Raw genomic sequence first — 13,437 nt, forward strand, 5'->3', positions numbered from 1 at the left:
GCTGTAAACCATGCACGTGGGGAAAACAGCCCTTAGGGGTTGCAGAGGGAGAAAGCAGGCAAGATCAAAGGACTGTCAAGTGCAAGTTGGCTGTGGTGCTGAGACTTTCCCCAGGGAGCTGTCTGGGTTGGAACAATATGAAATTGTTCCTGGATCATGGCAGGGTTTTTCCAGCTCCGACACCAACTTCAGAGAATGGTTTGCCTTTCCCGGCTATGAGTGAAGAAAGCAGCCCCTTTTAACAGAAAACTGTTCCACTTACAGCTTGCGTGCTGGTGAGAGCAGTGCCTGGTGCTGGTTCCTGCATCTTCCTGGCAGCTCTGGACAAACTGGTGCGTGGAGTCAGCTTGCTTCTGACTGCCCCTGGTTGAGGTAGGTGAGGAAGAGAGGAAAAACCCCTTCCCTTGCTGTATAGGAAGGGCAAAGAATCTAGCCACTCTTGCACAAGTACATTGAAAGAGAAAGTTCTGATTAGAAAATGCTGCTAGCACCAGTGCTCTGCGCTGGTTTAGGATACGGGGGGCCCACCTTGGCTTTGTACGTGAGCCTGGGGAAGGGCAATGGCCATGTTCTGTCAGAGGCTGCAATAAATGGGGCCTTCCAACTGGGAATGTACAGCCAAGCTCCTAAAATGATGCAGTTTAGCCAACTGCTCTTATTTAATCTGCCTGCTCTATTTAATCCGCCCTGCTGGGGCTTGCTGTAGGAGGGCGGTGCAGCTGCTGTGCTTAAAGCTGCCTTTTGACCCTCCTGGGTGACACCCATGGCAGTGTCCTGCTGGGGCTTTGGCCACAGGGTGGGTCCTGCTGAGCCTCCCCTCAATCACACAGGATTAGGAGGCTGGTGGCTGTGGGTGCAGCCAGGAAAGGCTGCCCTGGAGTGGAAAAGCACCAGGCGCTGCGTGGAATTAGCGGTCTGCTCCCTGGTTAGCCCTCTTGCTCCTGCACGGCCTTTCAGGTACCTTCGCTGGAGTGGGAGAGGAGTTTCTCCCAGGCTTTGCTCCCCTCTGCTGGACAAGCACCCGGAGGCAGCGAGGAGCAGGCAGGGTGGTAGCGGCCGGTGGCAAGCAGGAGCTGGAACCAGCTAGCCACTGGGAAGTTTCACTGGTGCCGGTAATTCCTTACCGTTGGGGATGAGGGAGCGCTGCGAGCACGCGGGGGGGAGATGCAGCACTCCACTGCTGCCATTGCTAGCTCATCCTTCAGCCTAGGGCTTTGACTTGCACAAATCAGCACAGCAGCTGCTGCTTCAGGCTGTTGGCAGATGCCTTTTCTTCCATCCTGGTTTGTCTTTACTTTTGCCCTTCTTCCGTCTGTGCTGGCTCTCAGCGTTCATCCCGTTAACGGCTTGCTGTTTGATCTACCAGGGGCAACTGCGCTCAAAGCACAGCGGGGAGGGCAGCGGGCTGCCGTCCTGCAGCAGAAAGGAGCACCCAGGCACGGGAGGCTGGGGCCAGAACGGGTAACAACAAAAATCAGGGCTGGAAGAAGAACACAGGTACTCTGTGCGTTTTTCTCAACTCTGATCTGCGGCCACGCAGCCCCAGGAACCTGTGGGGCAGGCAGCTCGGTGCCACCTTCTGGGTTTTGGCTGCAGGGTGCTGACAGCCAGTGGGTGATGCCATCCCCGGGGCTCTCCCGCACTCAGCACGCTTGGTCCAGGCCTGGCTGGCCTGGCTCAGATACAAAAGGACGCTTCTGCAAGCAATAATGAGTGGTTTATTTTATTTCAGAGGGCTGAGGGGAGAAGAGCAGAGGGCTCCCTCCTGTCTCACCCCTGCATCAGGCATTACCCACACACACATGCAGTCAGGGATGGGCACAGACCCCAGGCTTGGGCACCAGCCGGTGGGGCCCAGAGGAGATGCACTTGGAAGCCACAAAAAAAAATAACAGGGGAGAGGGTCGCTGTGGTAGTAGCAGAGATAAAAACCATAGGGAGGGAGTCCCGAGGCGAGACGCTAAGCTGAGCAAGGGATGCCCCAGAAGGGGAGCATAGCCTCACCCCAGGGGTGGGCACCTGGCTTCCCTTTCCCACCAGGGAGGACCTAGAGAAGACAGCCTGGCCCAGACTGCAGCCTCCTCTTGGAGACACCAGCAAACACAAGCAGAGACAGAAGAACACGTCAGGCTGCAAAACCTCATGCGTACCCCACACCGGGACAGCCCTTGCAGGCAACCCCCCCAGCAGGCAGAGCTGCCAGTGCCACCCGGGGTCGCTAGTGCCAGGACAGTGGCTCTGTGCCCAGCTCCCTGCAGGGAGGACAGCCTGCCTAGCCCACCAGCTTGTTCCACGGGACGGTGCTGAAGAAGGAGTGGGACTTCAGCTTCGCCATGCCACCTCCTCCAGAGCCCAGACGCCACTTTGGGTTGTACTGCAGGAGCTGTGGAGAAAGGGGACGGGGCAGCAGGATGGGGATACTGGAAAAGCTACCCCAGCTGGACCCTGCCTTTCCACAGTGCCTCGCCCTGTGCTCCCTCACCTCGGTGAGCAGCGATGTGGCAGCCAGGCTAAGCCCTTCTGGCAGATGCAGCTGGGTGTGAGGTTGAATCCCTGAAGGGTGGTTTAGGGACAGTGGCTGCAGGAGGTAGAAGGAGATGGTGAGTGGAGGAACCGAGAAGGGTAGGAGGGCCCTGCTGAGCCATCATTGCCACACAACCCCAGCCCTGTACAGCAGGATTTAAAACCTGGTGTACTGAAGACCCAGAGGCTGTGCACAGGCACTAGGAACCACAAGCCTGAAGCAACCTGGCACAGCACCGAGGTGCCAGTGGGGCAAGGTACTGTCCCAGCCCCGGCATGGCAGGGAGACCTTGCACCACAGAGTCACCTCTGCCTCCCCCCTCCTTGCACAGCTCCGCTGCCTCTTACCACTCCTGTCAGCAACTCATACAAGAGTGAGCCAAAGCTCCAACAGTCAGCTGCTTCGGTGGGCTCTGCGATCCCCCCCACTTCTGCAGAAAAAGCCAGAGAGGTATTAATTAGAGTGGGAGGCAGGGAGCACCAGTGGCTGTACCACGCTGGGCCTATCTCGCTGCCTGCAGAAGCCCCCTCTTCCCCGGTTGGTGGCAGTGGGCAGAAGGCAGGGGATGCATTCCTTACCTGGGGCACTGTACAGCTCTTCCCGTGCCTGGCTGCAGTATTGGGGCTCCACCTCTGTCCACTGGCCAAAGAAGGTGAGACGGACGTGACCTGCAGAGCAGCACCAGAGCCAAAAGCAGGGAGGTTAGGACAAAGCTAGGGGCTTTGGTTGCAGCACAAAGCCAAGCCACATCCCTGCAATGGCAACAGCCAGGGCACTGGGCCCCTGCCATGCCCTGAATGCTGAGGCACTGCACATCCCCCAGCCTCCCACCGCTTGCACGAGATGCCCAGCAGGCACTCGCAGCTGGTGAGACTGGTCAGGTGGGCTCCAAGCTCACAGACCTCAGTGCAGGCTGTAGTGAGGAAAGAAGCAGTTTTTAAAGGGGGGGAAGGTTAGCTTTCCCATTGCAAAGCTCTCTGCATTTTTCTTTTCCTAAGCAATTTGTACCTCTCCAGAGATACCCAGATGTTGCCAGCTGAGCAGAGACTTGCATTCAGCTTGCACTGACAGCAGTAGCCGTGGCTTTGAGGGATGGGACGGCTCCAGAATCCCCCAGCAGGCAGTAACTACAAGCAGAGGAAAACTGCAGTCCCACTAACCTCAGGCACAGTTCAGCTGGTCTCAGCTTCCCCATGCTGGGACTTCCCAGGCAGACAGCCCCTGCGGGGGAACAGGGGCAATGCATTCCTGTGGCTACAGCCCCTGACTCTCCCACTGCAGAGCCATCTCTTGCAATACCGCTTGGAAATCCCAGCTGAGACTGCACTTCCAGGATCAGCAACATCCAAACCCCTCCAGACTCCCACCCTCCCCCAAAGCAAACTCTAGAAGGTCCTCATCTCCTGGAAATGGGGCAAGTGGCAGTCTCCCAGCCAAAAGGCCATCCTCCTCCTCCTCAAGGCAGCAGCCTGGGGCACTACCTACCAGCTGCATCAAGCAACAGGTTCCTGGGGTTGAGGTCCCGGCACAAGACGCCCTGTTGGTGAAGTCCCTCTAAGGCCAGGAGGATTTCTGCTGCCCACAGCTGCACCTGCTCCTCCTTCACAGCCCACGCTCTCCGGCCGTGCTCCTGGGAAGCCAAAGCCCTGCGCTGTCCTGATGGTGGCTGCTCGCTGAGCCGGCCACAGGTCAGCCTTGCTCCCCGCGAGGGCTCCCGTGCTTCTGGGTCAGGCCCACCGGGCTTGGCAGAGCTGGATGGGGCAACTCCTGCATGAAGCTGTCTCTGACCTGAGGTCAGGCAGGGCTGAGCCCAGGGGACCTCAGACACTTGCTGAGGCGGCGGCTCCCCTGCCCCTGGCTGGCCCCCTCCTCTCACAGTCTTTGGTAGAGGGGCAGGTCCCTGGGGAAGCCTGGGGTCTTGCTGGGAGGCTGCTCTCGCCGATATGCAGCCCACGCCACCTGTTAGAGCGTCCCAGGGGTAGACGACCAAGCCCTGGCTGGCAGGGTGGCCAGGAGCTTTGGCTGATGCTGCCGGAACATGGTCCATGATGCCAGACACAGCCTGTGTCACACACAGATCCTGCCCTCTGGCTGCAGCCCTTACGCTGCCAGCGGGAGCAAGGCGAAGCTGGCAGTGGTTCCCTAAGCTGGTGTCCGTGGGGTTGGGGGACTGCTCCCCAGGCGGCGAGGCATCAGTGTTTCCCAGTACTCGGTGAGTTGCAGAGCCTGGGAGGCCATTGCCTGTGCAAGCAGAGAAGATGGAGACTTGGCTGCTGCCCTGGGAGCTTCCCACGCCATCCTCTCTGCCACGGTCCCTCAGGGCTTGAACAGCGTTTGAATCGGCAGATCCCTGCTGGACACAGTACTTGGAGCGGAGGTGAGACCACAGCGTCTCCCCTGGAAAGCAGAGAGAACAAGTGATGGGGCAGAAAGCATCCGTGGCTCCCCCACTGCACACACAGCCCGTTCAGGCACAGGCCAAGGCTGACACGCTGGGGACGTGACCGAGCATCATTAACGTCCCCTGCAGCAAAGCTCAAGTCCATGCAGCATGCTCCCCAGCCCTGCAAGCACACCCGCGCTCAACACCACACCTCCCCGGGACCTAGCACACCAAAGGCTCATTCCACCCTCTTTTAGGAGCCCTGTTCCGCATCCTGCACAGTTGCCTTGATCTCAGCTCTGCCACTTCCATGTCACAGGCGAGCCACATCTTCATAGACCCCTGAACCCACCCCCACTTCCCCCTGAAAGCCTTTCCTCCCCGCATGACAGAGATGCCACAGAGCCCCCACAGCACGGCACAGAGCCCATGGGTCAGCGAGGAGCCAGCGCAGCAGGCCCTGGAGCCCGCAGCACCCGCCAGGGTTTCCCAGCCTCACTATGTTCAGCTGCTCCCTGCTTTCTGCACATTCACCCTACAGCAACACACAGGGCGTTTGAGACTCAACACACATCAGCCTTCATTTGCCATTGCTGGAGTCCAGCTGCAGCTTCCTACACATCCACTCAACCAGCAGAGAGCAAAGAAGCTCCTTAGGACAAGCCTCCACCTTGTCACACTTCTTCACCAGGATCTGGGACAAGCCTTAAGTTTGCCTCCTTGTTGAACCCGAACCCCGATGTGCTCCCTGCCCTTTATGCCCCAATTCTCCATCTCCTCTCTTTGGTCTGGTCTCAGAATCCAGTGCGACCTCTTCTTTTGTAAACAAAAAATGCTTTACAAAGGTCTTATCAAGGGAGTTTTGTTCTACAACATCCAGGTGAACTGCTTCACTTGGTTCTTCTCCATCACCTTCTTGTCATGGTCAAACAATGTCAGTAAAATGAAGGTTTTTTTCTTTTCAAGATGCTGAGCCACATCAACTTCTTTACATCAAGGCATGACATTTCCTCCCATGGGACTCTAGTCCCTAAGGACAGTTTCCATATAAAACACACCCACAACCTCTCTCCCCTTGTAGGTCTCCGCAGGTCCCATTTCTAAGTTACTTCCCCAGTCAGCTCTTACCAGACCTCCAGAATCCCCAGTACAGCCGAGCAGCTCCTTCTACAAAGTCTCCCAGCCTTGGTACCCACCACCCTTCCATGAAGAAGACAGCTTGTGCTGTCACTATTAAAAGTGCAGTTCCAAAGCAGCAGGAGAAACATATTTGAGATTACAAAGAAAGGGAGGCTGGGGATAAGAGCAGGATGCTCCACGGACAGGAGGCAATGTCATCTCCACTCACCCTGCACGTGCTCCAGGTGGAGGAAGATGGAGTCCTCACTCACATAGTAGCACAACAGCTTGACCATGAAGGGGACCCCATGAGGGATGATGGTCTGTCGCTCACGGGTCTCAACATGGGATTTGGGGAGGCTCTGAGGAGGTACAGGCAGATGGGTGTTACAGCGTGGTAGAGACTTGGACTCCCTGCAACCTAGCACTGGGCAGGAGGCCAGCCAGAAAAGTAGGGTGCCATCTGCCCCACGCCACGGCTGCTCCCCTGCGACACCTGCAATGGAGCTCCCTATCTGCAGAGTCCTGCAGCTCATGCTGAGAGATCTGTCAGTCCCCAGCAGCCAGCTGTGATGAGGCAGGGCTCTGCAAAGCTCTGCCAAGGCAGACCACTCCCCACCTGCACTGTGGGACCCAGAGGACACTGCTGGTCCACCCCCCACAACTACCCCTACTCCCTTCAGACGGGAACCTGCCATCCCAGCCCTCTCTCCTCTGGAGCTGATGCTTCTCCCTGTCAGGCTCCTTGTCCAATTATTAAACTCCTTTATTTTTAGTTCAAGGGTGCTGGAAAACGCCCTAGGACTTGTACTGAGCACACCTCATCCACAACCTGTTTCAGGGGTTGACCCAGATTAACATGGGCATAAGGTTTGGCTTGCAGCATTACAAGGCAGAGAGAGGTGACCGAGGAGAACCACTTCCCTTCTGATCACGGAAGATGGCTGAGGCAGCCAAAAGAAACTTTATGAACAATGAACTTCCTCCAACACCTCTGTCAGCTGCTATTTTTTGGTCCTCCAGCCATCTGTTTGGACAAGGAGGCTCTGGGACAACAGGGAGAAGCAGGCAGATGGACCTGAAAACACCCACCTTCAGTATAAAGGTCCCACCAGTGGCCGGATCCTGGACAATCTGCACCTGGAAACAGTATATACAGCACCGGTCAGAAGCGGTGATGGCTCCCACCCCAACACACAGCCTACAGGAATGACCGCAGGGACTCAGCTCTGCATCTGCAACAAACTCCCACCCAACTCGAAGAGTTTGGTGGTGCTCAAACCCCTACTCCTGAACGACAAAGCACGGGTTATTAGTAATGAGATAGCCATGCAACCAGGGAGCAGAAAGTTAATCAGGAGGTGACTCCCACACCATTTTTGCTTCTCTCACAAAAGAAGGGTTTCGCACTGCTCCTTCTGGGCTCGGTGGGGTGCGCCGGGCTGCCCACCTGGGCCTCGGCAGGGACAGGAGGACCGCGCCAGTCCTGCCAAACTTAGACGTGTGAACAGCAGAGGAGAGCAGTGTGCCAGTGCGTGTATGGAGACGGTAACCTGGCACCTTTGCTCCAAGATGGTGAGCTACTGATTAGCTGGTTCAGCCAGACAGCTTGTCTTCTGCTGCAGTCTAGATTATCCATAGGAGTCCACCACCGCGGTGCCTAAGCATCAGGCACGATTCCATGCATGGGAAAGAACTGAATGCATCAACCTCCAAGCTCTGGTAAGAAGTAATGGGCACATTAACAGATTTCCCAACTAACTCCTACTAAAGGGTCTTGCATCCTTGCCTGCAAATTTTCCTTGGCGGGAGTGGCGTGGATGGATACCCTCACATTTCTTGGTGGGTGTGCTGGGGGCTGGCACCCCCATCCCAGCTGCCAGGACCCTCTAGCTTACACTCCCTTTGGTCCCACACCAGCCTCACAAACACCCCCACCCCATTCCAGGTCAAGTCATTCTATTACCTTATCGATCACGCCCACAACCTTACACCGTCTCAGGTTCTCCACTGCGGAGCTCAGTGTCCTGATCGGCCGGAAGCGCAGGCTGCTGTAACCCTGCAAGGTGGTGAGAGAAGATGAGGGACCTGGAGATGCTACCGTCCATGACAGCAGGTGACAGAAGTCCCCACATTTTAAAGAGGCGGCAACACTGCCAGGCCGGTCAGCATCCAGAGACAATGTTCCAACAGCTGTGCTTGACTCCTAACATCAGCTGAACCATTTTCCTGGCCAGCTCCTGGATTTCTGAGTTTTTTGGGGAAAGCTTGCACCTGCAGAATGGGTAAAATCACTCCAAAATTTGGACCCGGACTGCTTCAACACCAAGGGGATCTGTATAGAAGATAGTTGTCTTTCTCCCCTGTCTTTCTCATCAGGCTCTGACCCTGCCCTGCCTCAATCCCTTCTCCCTTCATTAACCACCTCCTTCCCACAATGCAGCAAGCAGCCATCATCTTTGGTTTCCATCCAGGTGGGAAGGAACGATGTGGCAGATGACATTTTTAACAAGGTGGTCTCCCCCAGTGCCTTCAGTCCCGCCAAACGCAGCCATTTTCACTGCAGCAGCAGCAAGCTAAACATGCCCCCCCCCTCATCCCAGGGGGGCTGGCTGCACCCCAGGCAAGCGGGGCCCACCTCAGCTCTTCGATCCCGGCAGGGCGAGGGGCTGCCAGCTCCCTCACAGCCACCAGCACGCCGGGACACTCTGCAGCTCATGAATCTGCCATTTTCTCTACACCACCTCACCATGGCATCAGGCAGAGGCAGCTGAGGAGGCTCACTGGGGCTGCTTTATGTGTGTGTGTGTCCATCCCAGGTTTCCCAGTGCCACAGATCCGCTGCCATCCCACCCATGCCGCCCCACACCAGCCCCTCACCGTGGTAGTGGGGTTGCCATCCCCTGCAGCCCGCTGGAGGTGGCAGTTGAAGATTTCCTCCGCGCGCCTCAGGTACTGCGTGATCTTCCGCTTCACAGCCTCCCGACGCTCCTTGTTGGGGTCAACTGCAGTGGGCACAGAGGGTGGGTGTGAGGGGCTTGCCACGCTGCCTAGAGGGACACCCTGGTCCCCTGGCCACGATGCCTGGAGGGACACCCCGGTCCCATTGCAACGCTCACAGGAGGGATGCCCTGGTCCCCTGGCCATACTGCCCAGAGGGATGCTCCAGTCCCCTCGGTCTTCTGCCAGTAGGGATGGCACTGGCCCCCTGCCTGCAATCCCTGAAGGGACGCCCCAGCCCCCTTGTGACGCCCCAGCCCCCTTGTCACGCTCCTCAGAGGGATAACCCGGTCCCATCGCTGCTCCCCGGGAGGGATGCCCTGGTCCCCTTGTCATTCTCCTCAGACAGATGCCCTAGTCCCCTGGCTGCCCCCAGGGAGGGATGCCCCGCTCGCCTTCACCGCCCCCCGGCGGGGACGCCCCGGGCCCCTCGCTGCCCCGCCCCGCGCCCCCGGAGACCCCCGCGCCCCCGGAGAGCCCCGCACCCTGCACGCCGCGCAGCAGCACGTCCACGCCGTTCTGGTAGTGGTTGAAGGCCTCCTCGTAGTCCTCGCTGACGTCCCGCTCCAGCGCCAGGCGCAGCTGCCGCGCCGCCTCCACCAGGTAGTCCCGGCGCCCGCCGCCCTCGGGGCCCGCCGGCGCCACGCGGCCCCGCAGCTGCCCCAGGTAGACGCGGGCCTGCGCCAGCGCCCGGGAGCACGGCTCGGCCTCCGGCCGGCTCATGGCCCCGCGCCGCCGCCCCGCGCCGCCGGCGGACAGCGGGACGCGCGGGTGAGGCGCGCCGCACGCCCCGGCCCTTCGCCGGCCGGTAACCGGGCGCCGCTGAGCGGCACGGCCCCCCCTGCCCCGCCCCCCGCCGCCGCCCCCGCCGCGGGCGCGCACCCGGGCGAGCGCCGCCGGCAGCATCCCCCGGTGCCGCCGGATGCGGCGCGCGGGGAGGGGCGGGGCCGCGCCGGGGCCGCGTGCCGCCGCCGCTCGCCCCCGGGGCGGTGGGGCCGCCGGGGCGCCGCCGATTGGCTGCGGATGAGATCATCGTCCCGCCCCCCGCAGGGGGCTGCGCCTGGGGAGGGGGACCCGGACCGCCGAGCGGGGGTGTCCCGGCGGGGGGAGGGGGGCTCCGGACCACCGCGGGGGCGTCCCGGCCAGAGGAAGAGTGTCTCCGCCGGGGGAGGGGGTCCCGCACCACCAAGGAGGGAGGTCCCGGCCGGGGGGGGGGGGGGATCCCCGACGGGGGTCCCACCCCACCGCAGGGTCTTCATCGCTCTATAAGCACCGTTGCTCTGCTCGCGTTATCATCATCATTAGTCACCATTAATTACCCTTAACTAATAAAGCTCCCATTCATTAAGTTCTGCCTTTGCTACCCTATTTCCTTGCTCCTGTGCCACGTAATTAGCCGTGTTTTAAATAGGCTTTGCCTCTGCCTGTGGAAAGGCGCTCCCACCCGGGTGGTCCTCGCTCTCCCACCCACCCACCTGCTCTCCCACCCACCCGCTCTCCCTGTGCCGCTGCCCCCAGCCCTGGGCTCCCTGCCAGCCCTTTCGCCAGCGCTCACAGACCCGTTTGGGTTTACACGCTTGTTTCAAACATATGGAGCCAGGAATGCCAGCAGGAACGCGTTCAGGTGCTGCGAAACGCCAGCGCAGCCAAGATCCCAGGCTTGGGATTAGATAGCAAATGCTTTATACGTGGGAAATACGAGTGTCTGGCTCAACCTAGAAGCGTGCGTTCCTGGTCTGGCTTTTTCTTGGAAGGCCAGGTCTGCTGGATCACCGCAGTAATCAGCGAAGGCCAGGTCTGCTGGATCACCACAGTAATCAGCGAAGGCCAGGTCTGCTGGATCACCGCAGTAATCAGCGAAGGCCAGGTCTGCTGGATCACCACAGTAATCAGCGAAGGCCAGGTCTGCTGGATCACCACAGTAATCAGCGAAGGCCAGGTCTGCTGGATCACCGCAGTAATCAGCGAAGGAGACGTGCTGAATCAGGAATGCTCAGCCAGGCTCAGGCCACGTGGTTTGCTACGTCCATCCATGGGATCGTCGGTCCGGATCCAAATAACCACCTCACTGGGGTGGTGGCAGGGGACCTGCAAAGGGCGGAAAGCTGGAATGAAATCCCAGTGGTGCCCCAAGAAAGACTGTGCTGAGACTGGTTGGGAAGAAGGAGGCACCTGCATCTTTGCCCATCCCTTCCCAAGAGATGGGCATGTCCCGTTGCAACAGGAACCGTTTCTGAAAGGCAGTTTCACTGTGACAGGTGCTGGCCCTGTGCCCTGCCACCGCAGCCACCCCGGCCTGGATGGTGACAGTGCTCAGCCCCTGCTGGAGCCAGGACTCGCCATGGGCTGGCCCCAGCCCTTCCCAGTTAAAGCTGCGTCCCCTCTGGATGGGAAGGGAGGAGATAGATGATGGGGGGTTAACATCCTCCTGGGACCCCCCAGTGGTGCTTTGCAGAGCTGAGCAGGGCTGGCTTTGGGCAGTCCCCGAGCAGCCACACTGCGGGGCCAGCAAGGCAGAGGGGACAAGGGGCAGGCGCAGAAGAGAGTGAGCCAAAGGCATTGGCAAGAAGTGCCCCAAGAACTGGAAGGAAAAGCCTTGCAAGGGCAGGGAAAGCACGTGCACCAGCCCTGAGGCACAGCAGCCCTTACCTGTGGGCTTCCAGATTCCCATGCCAGTGCTGCCTGGAGGATGTTAAATTTGGGGGGCTATTTTTAGATTAACCTGCTGAAGAGCTTGTAGCCCTTGTCAAGAATTAAGAACTTCCAAAGTGAGACCAGCACTGACAACAGGGAGGGGAGTGAGAGCTGCCCTTTTTCTCACAGCCTAAAATAGATGCATGAGAGATGGCAAAAGCTTAAAACACCCTGAGACTGCAAACACCGCTGGCTCCAACACGCAGAAAAATCACACCTGAGGATGCAAAATCTTGTATGTCACAAGGAAGAGGTTAGGACCTTGGAGCACCTTCATCTGAACAGAGACAGGCAGGAGACCTGCGCTGGCATGAGCAGGGAGAAGGTGCTAGGAGGCAGCGCTCCACTGGCATCCCAGAACTGGGGAAGCTGGAGGCTACCAGCAAAGCTTTAAGGTCAGGGCCTCGTCAGCCACAGTGCTACATCTCTGGGCTGATCTCCACATCACCTTTGTAGGTACCTCCCCCCGAATAATTGATGTTTTTGTTCCTAGCGTAGCCTGGAGCCCAGCTTATGTTTTGTCTCCCCTATAAGTCTCCTTCTAAAGCAGCTGGCTGCAGCTCTGGCTCCTAAAGCCTTATTAAACAAACCTTTGCTCCGTAAGGCTGCGAGACAGGGAGCGCACGGACACCGATAACCCCGCGGCATGCTGCTCCCCTGAGACAGCTGTCCATCTGCAACGGGCACACAGGCGGGGAAAAGATGGGGGATTTGGGAGCACCAGGGCCAGGGCACGTTTGCTGTCTATCCCTGGAGGACCAGCATGGGTTTGTTCTGGCCCCCGCTGGCTTTGGGAGTGGGGGCTGTCCCGGTGAACCTGTCCCCTCCGACAGCCCCGCTCTGCAGTGCCTGGGGGACATGGGGATCTGTAGATGCAGCTGACATTGTCACAGTGCTCAAGGGACACTTCCGCTGTGGCCAGGGAGGGCTGGCAGGAGCTACTGATGTAAGCCTCCAAAAAAGGCACAACTGGGAGCAGCACAGAGTAGGGACAGGCAAACAGCGGCTGGTCCCCTTGGGAAGGAGCATGGGGGGTGGCCCTAAGCCCCAAGCCAGGAGCCCTGCTCTCCCCACCAGGGCAGCAGGCCCACAGCCTGACCCTTATGTCACCGTGAGGTGCAATGTCCTGCTGGAAGTCCCTGCCACCCTGGGATGAGGAGGGTGCCAGGGCACTGCCAGGACTCTCCTGTCTGGCAGGGACAGGAGCCAGTTCTCTCCTGGGCACATAATGCTTGCAACAGCCCAGGGAAGCACCGGGGGGGCTGCCAGGGCTCATTGGGTTTCTCTCACCAGTGAAGCCTCAGTGAAATATCAGAGCTGGAGGGAGCCCCAACACCTGGAGATGCAGCTCCCAAACCTTCCATGCCGGTGGTGCCTTCCCCTGCTCCTGCCCCAGCAGATCCCCTCATCGCTGTCGCAGCAGGACAGCCACATCCCTCCCAGGCACCCACATCCTTACCATCCACCCCGCCACCCCACACCAGGCGAGGAGCAGGGGATGAGGGTGCACGCAGCACCCAGGGGGGTCGGGCAGTGCAGGGGAGAAGGAACACACATGGCTGTGTAACGCAGACATCCAGCCCCACCGGCTCTGGTGAAAAACTGAAAACTCTCAGTGCCGAGCAACAGCCAAAGAGGTGATGCCCGACACCAAGAACTGGTAGGAAAAGCCACTGGGTGGGAGTTGGTTTGAATTGTTTTTAACCCTACTCACAGC

At 59.1% G+C, this 13,437-nt stretch overlaps 1 protein-coding gene across 3 annotated transcripts; it reads right to left on the minus strand.

Annotated features, from left to right (window-relative positions):
• Positions 1-1,695: 1,695 nt before the first annotated feature.
• RPS6KL1 (ribosomal protein S6 kinase like 1) lies at positions 1,696-10,042 on the minus strand. Of its 3 annotated transcripts, none has more exons than XM_055716146.1 (10): positions 9,512-10,042; positions 8,907-9,031; positions 7,993-8,085; positions 7,119-7,166; positions 6,256-6,388; positions 4,010-4,921; positions 3,103-3,192; positions 2,872-2,954; positions 2,483-2,578; positions 1,696-2,383 (listed from the first exon to the last, which is right to left on the minus strand). In XM_055716146.1, the coding sequence occupies exons 1-10, from the start codon at positions 9,930-9,932 to the stop codon at positions 2,273-2,275; spliced, it is 2,112 nt and encodes a 703-aa protein (XP_055572121.1). In that variant the 5' UTR covers positions 9,933-10,042; the 3' UTR covers positions 1,696-2,272. The 3 variants fall into 3 exon arrangements, with proteins under 3 accessions (XP_055572121.1, XP_055572123.1, XP_055572122.1); XM_055716147.1 differs by lacking the exon at positions 1,696-2,383 and adding an exon at positions 3,685-3,745; XM_055716148.1 differs by lacking the exon at positions 4,010-4,921.
• Between the last annotated feature and the right edge of the window lie 3,395 nt (positions 10,043-13,437).

The sequence above is a fragment of the Falco cherrug genome, chromosome 7 (assembly GCF_023634085.1).
Source record: "Falco cherrug isolate bFalChe1 chromosome 7, bFalChe1.pri, whole genome shotgun sequence".
In the NCBI taxonomy this organism is placed as follows: domain Eukaryota; kingdom Metazoa; phylum Chordata; class Aves; order Falconiformes; family Falconidae; genus Falco; species Falco cherrug.

Excerpts from the sequence above, each read along its gene's own strand:
- RPS6KL1 (XM_055716146.1), bottom strand. The coding sequence starts at position 9,932 with ATGCTGCCGGCGGCGCTCGCCCGGGTGCGCGCCCGCGGCGGGGGCGGC. Across the intron at positions 4,922-6,255 it reads CCACCTGGAGCACGTGCAGG|GGGAGACGCTGTGGTCTCAC; the intron begins GTGAGTGGAGAT and ends TCTGCTTTCCAG. Across the intron at positions 2,384-2,482 it reads CCACATCGCTGCTCACCGAG|CTCCTGCAGTACAACCCAAA; the intron begins GTGAGGGAGCAC and ends CTTTCTCCACAG.